Consider the following 5870-nt stretch of genomic DNA (forward strand, 5'->3'; position numbering starts at 1 on the left):
TTTTTTTTTTGTTGTTTTGCTTTGTTTTGTTTTAAACTAATGTTCTTTTTTCTATTCTAGGAGCCAATCCAGGAGCCACGTTGCATTTTGACAAATACCCTTATTTTTTATTTTTTGAGACAGAGTCTCCCTGTGTTGCCCAGGCTGGAATGCAGTGGTACGATCTCAGCTCACTGCAACCTCCACCTCCCAGGCTTAAGCAATTCTCGTGCCTCAGCCTCCCAAGTAGCTGGGATTACAGGCATGCGGCACCATACCCAGCTAATTTTTTGTGTTTTTAGTAAAGATAAGGTTTCACCATGTTGCCCAGGCTGGTCTTGAACTCCTGAACTCAGGTGATCTGCCTGCCTTGGCCTCCCAAGGTGCTAGGATTATAGGTGTGAGCCACTGTACCCGGCCTTGACAAATACCCTTACAGTTTCTGAGTGACATGTGTTGAGGTCTTGACATTGAATAGTACAAAATTTGATATAGTCTAGGATGTAGGTGAATGAAGGAGGGGTTAGCACTCTAAAACCTGTATGTTAAAGATTTCCATGATTATGAGAGCTGGTTACCACCACCATATTGCCTTCTCTTTAATGTTTAAGTCATTGTCCATTGCTGTATTCTCTAGCATGAGTAAAAGAACAGGAAATGAAACCAGTTATCTTATTTTCAAAAGGCTGGTGACCACTGGTCTGAAGCTGTGTATAGTATAGAGCAGTGTCCTCTAAGGAAAGAGTGAAAGTCAAACGGGCAGCAAGTCAGAGCTTGGCAGATTGCTGTGAGAATGAGTTTGTCTGTAGATTTACCACTTAGTTTTCTGTTCTCAAGAGCTGAAGATCTTTGTTTTGGAGAGCCCATGGCCCCATGCAGTTTTTAGTTGGTGTGTTTCTGTAATAGTTTTCTCACTACCCACTTTCAATAGGGCATAGCTGCATTGTAGCACAAGGACCTGAGACACCCACATCAACAGATTGGTGGGTAAAATGAAGAATGTCTCAGGGAGAGAGGAAAGTGGAAAGTCAGATCTTATATTCTAGTCAGGAACTTTACTTTTCTTTCCACACTGGGATGAAGGAGGTTTATCCCAATGTTGACTGTGTTCCTGATCTTGAATGCTACAGCATGTGCTGCTGGAAGCAAATAACTAGTTCTATGTGGGTTTCCAGGCTTGGCTTAAGGGAGCCAGTGTCTGAGACCAGGGTGCTCATGGTTTATTCCTCATTGTGGTTTGTTTGCTGGTTTCATCTGTGATGATAGTGTGCTGAAATTTCACACTTTTCATCTTGGTTTCTTCTGCCAACTCTGCCCATAACAGTTCTCAAAATTCCTAGGACTGGATAGGAAGGGAGAGAAGAAGGAAGCTATTGCAGAAAAAGGCCACTCCAAAGCCATATAGAGAACGAAAAATAAGTATAGACAAAGACAAATGTTCCTGCTGTTAGAAGGTAGTTGAGGATGAGGACAACATTGTTATCAGACTGCCTTTATTGTACCTAAATGTTATTAATATCTTTTTCACATTGCTGATAATAATGATTTTTCATCTTTATTTTATTGTGCTAACTCTTTATTGAACTTTTTTCTTGACTTGCTGTAAGAATGCTGTTGGGTTTCCACTCAACATTTTTTTCTTTTGTACCCAGAGGGGTTTCTTCCTGTTTCTTCTTTATTAGAACCTGTCTTCCCAGAGGTTCCTGCTTATTGACCTAATGACCTTACCTTTCTCTGCAGACGCCTTCTGGCAAGAGGGGAGAGCCTCTGGAACAGTGTACAGTGGAGAGGAGAAGCTCACTGAGCTCCTTGTGAAGGTGAGCATCCGGTTCTTGAGGAAAACCTATGAGGTCTGTGCCAGTTTACATGACCTCCTTTTTTCTCCTTACTTTTGTAATTAGAAAAATTGCTTAAGGAAAGCTTATTGTTACAATAAAACCATAAAAGTTTCTCTTCACACAGACATAGGCAAATATGTATAATATTATCAAAGACATCTTCAGTCTGTCAAATAGTAAAATGTTATTTATGTTTTCAGTCTTTGCAGATGTCCTGTCTAGAAGGCAGATTACTAGGAAAGATAGTCCTGTCAGATGAGATTTGTTATGGTGAGACAGATTTTGTTTGATAAGGAGAGAGAGGATAGGGAAACTCTTTCATAATTTTCTCAAATCCTGTGACCCGAGATGAGCAGTGGTCTCATGTAACTTCAAATCATTCTCATTCTTAGCTGCTTCCATTTCTCATCACATTTATTTTTATTTTATTTTATTATTTTTAGAGACAAAGTCTCACTCTGTCACACAGGCTGGAGTGGAGTGGTGTGATCATGGCTCACTTCAGCCTTGACCTCTTTGGCTCAAGTGATCCTCCCACCTTAGCCTCCTGAGAGTCTAGGACTACAGGCGTGCACCATTACACCCAGCTAATTTTTGTATTTTTTTGGTAGAGATGGGGTCTCGCCCTGTTGCTCAGGCTGGTCTTGAACTCCCAGCCTCAAGTGGTCCACATGCTTCGGCCTCTGAAAGTGTTGGGATTACAGGTGTGAACCATTGCACTCAGCTGTCATTTTTATTTTGGAAACTCCACTTCATCATTTAAAATTGGGGTTGTACTGATGATCTCTAAGGTGTTTATGTTCAATTATTATAAATATGGAAGTGTCTCTTAATAAATATGACAGATTTTGCATAAGTTGGTATAATGCTCTGATCTTCTGTGCTTAAAATCTTTAAGTAGTTTCCCATTATTTACTGGATGAAACTCAGGTTCTTATGCAGCAGAGAATACAAGTTTCTTCATGAGCCAGCTCCCACTTATTTTTTCTTAACTACTTCTTTTTATTTCCCACATAAACACTAATCCTGCCTCTTTTCTTTACTAAATGTGTCGTGCTCTTATCATGTTGTTTTCCTTCCCTTCCATCATTCGTCTTGTTCCAAATGATGATTCCTACTCCTCTCTCAGAGTTCCACTCAGCAGACACCTCTAGACCACCCAGGATGTTAGTTGTTCCCTCTTCAGGGTCCCTTAGCACTCTGTACACAAACCTGGTATTGCAGTCGATAACAACAGCTGCTTTGTGCTAAGTGCTTCACATGCATTATGTTATTTAATGACTGCTAGAACGCTAGAAGATAGCTACCATAACTACTTCTGCGTATGAAGAAACAACCTTAGGTTATGTGACCTACACAGCTGAAAATAATAGGCAAAGCTTAGACTTCCTGCTGGGTCAGTTTAGTGTTATAGTCTGCGCTTTTAACCATATTTATACTTCTTTCCTCACCACATTGTAAAGTTATTTATTTACATGTCTGTCTCCTCTGCTGTGTTTTGATCTTCTTTAGGTTGAGGAGTATATCTTACCTTTTTTTCCAGTTTCTATTGTGCCTATACTTAGAAACTGTTGTTTAGTGCATGATTCTTTGTCCTATATAGTGTAACAGTTTTAATTTCACCTCTGCTTGCATTTCTTTACAGGCTTATGGAGATTTTGCATGGAGTAACCCCCTGCATCCAGATATCTTCCCAGGACTACGCAAGATAGAGGCAGAAATTGTGAGGATAGCTTGTTCCCTGTTCAATGGGGGACCAGATTCATGTGGATGTGTAAGTATGTGCAAGGGGCATCCAATACCTTTATTTTTTAGGTTAAAATAGAAGAGTTTTTAATAAATATTAATTATATTTTCATAAATAAAAATATTAAAAATATTTTACTACACAAGTAATATTTGATCATTGTAGAAAGATCATTTTACTACACAAGGAATATTTGATCATCATAGAAAGATCCTAATTAACTGCAGTTTTAAATGTTACTTGTAATTTTGTAACCCAGAGAATGTCAACATTTTGGTATATATTCTTCTAGATATTTTTCTCTTCACCTTTTTATTTTGAAAAACTTTGAACCAACATTCAGTTTCTAGGATAGCTTAAAGAACACCTTAGATTCACTAAATGTAAATATGTTGCTATATCTGCTCTCTACATTCCTTCCCTCCCTACCCCCTTCTTCCCTCATCCCTTACCCGCACACTTACCATCCCCCTATTTATCTATGTATACTTTTGTTGTACCATCCAGCAGTGTTTTTAATATACTTCTGGTTTTACCTGAGCCAAAGTTTAATTTATTATTTTGCTGTAAATGGAACCTCATTTAGTTGCTATTAGGCATAAAGAAAGGGGGAGGACATCATTATATTTAAAGAAACACATGAAGATTCTTTATTTTACCTGTTCTTTCAAGTAGATGGTTGTTAGTTTTTCTAAACTATGATAGATAAACTTCTCTTTAAATCTGTTGTCTTTAGAAAAAAACGAAATCTCAGGTTATGTAGGATAGATAGATTTAATTCAATATGCTGTAATGGTATCTTAGAGGTGCTAATCCTATCAGATACTCATCACATTCGCAGTCGTTATAAAGACTGCAGATAGAATTATTGAAGGGCCCATTCGAAGACAAGAACGCCTGATAGTTTAGTTTCTTTCTGTTTTTTTTTTCCAGGAAGCATTGTTTTTGTTTTATTTTGTTTTTGTAATATGTTGGCGCCATGAAAATCATCATGTTCAAGTATTCAGTAGTAATAAAGGTGATATACCTGGCATTCATTTTGAAAACAAAACTGTTAAAAACAGAACCACCCATAATATAGCAGCAGTTTCCCTTAGAGTATTGAGGTGAACAGGGTGGCTTTCAGAGGGAAGATAATAATGTACTTACAGTATATTCCTCTGTGCCATTAGACTCTTGAAGAACTTGTAAGAGGCCACAGAGTAAACAGCCACAGAACAGTGTGGCCTTATCTGATAAATTTGAAGATGTGTATATCTTATGACCCAGAAATTCTGCTACTCTGGACATACTCTAGAAAAATTAGTACACATAAATATCAGGATATATGGACATTAATATTCATAGCAATGTTATTCATGGTAGCTAAAAACTGAAAATAATTCAAATGCCTATCCACAGGACACAGATGGATAAATTGTGGAATGGTGTGTGTGCCTCAATCCATTGTAGCTGTTATTCAGATTGATGCACAAATTACTTCATCCATCTTTGGCCAGTGGGAGCATCTTCATATTGGCTCCAAGGTCCATTTACATGACCCAAGTAATCTTTGAAAACCTTTTTTCTCTTTCTTTCCTTTTTTTTTTTTTTTGACAAAATATTCCAGGTTCAGGTTCACTTTGTCCATTTCCTGCTCCAGGCCTACAGTCAGCCATTTGTCCAAGGAGACCTGGTTTATTTTAAAACTAGGTAAAATAATTACATAGCTCCAAAGTCACATTTATGGAAAAAGACAGATTGAAAAAAAAAAACCAGAATGCAGTCCAGAGAGACAAAGAAATAGAAAGTGTGAAAGAGAGGCTAAGAGATGCAAAGGATAGAATGAGAAGGCTAACACGCGTCTAATTGGTGTTTGAGAACATCCAGAGGAAACAGATTACCTACAAAGGCATAACTGTTAGGACAACTGATATTCTCAATAGCAATGATGGCTAGGGTGGTTAGGGGTAGATGAAAGATTGGCTGTAAATTGCAAATTACTAGAGCCTGATGATAAGTAGAAGCCCATTGAGCTTTTAAATTTTATTTACTCTAGTTTCATTCTTAAGAATTCTGTTTTGTAGTTCTCCTTTTATTTTATTACTATTATTTTTTGAGACAAGGTCTCAGTCTGTTACCCAGGCCAGAGTGCAGTGGTGCCATCTCAGCTCACTGCAGCCTTGACCTCTCTGGGCTCAAGCGACCCTCCCACCTCAGCCCCCTCGAGTAGCTGGGACTATAGGCGTGCACCACCATGCCTCGCTAATTTTTGTATTTTTAATAGAGATGGGGTTTCACCATGTTGCTGAGGCTGGTCTTGAACT

General features: G+C 38.3%; 1 protein-coding gene across 3 annotated transcripts in view; it reads left to right on the forward strand.

Annotated features, from left to right (window-relative positions):
- Positions 1-5870, forward strand: part of SGPL1 (sphingosine-1-phosphate lyase 1) — a 62563-nt gene that overhangs the window by 38420 nt on the left and 18273 nt on the right. For all 3 annotated transcript variants that reach the window (XM_011991074.1, XM_011991075.1, XM_011991073.1), the window contains 2 exons: positions 1720-1796; positions 3463-3591. In XM_011991074.1, the coding sequence (XP_011846464.1) occupies positions 1720-1796; positions 3463-3591 (206 nt within the window). The remainder of the gene's footprint in view (positions 1-1719; positions 1797-3462; positions 3592-5870) is intronic.

The sequence above is a fragment of the Mandrillus leucophaeus genome, unplaced genomic scaffold (genome assembly GCF_000951045.1).
Source record: "Mandrillus leucophaeus isolate KB7577 unplaced genomic scaffold, Mleu.le_1.0 Scaffold39, whole genome shotgun sequence".
Classification (NCBI taxonomy): Eukaryota; Metazoa; Chordata; class Mammalia; order Primates; family Cercopithecidae; genus Mandrillus; species Mandrillus leucophaeus.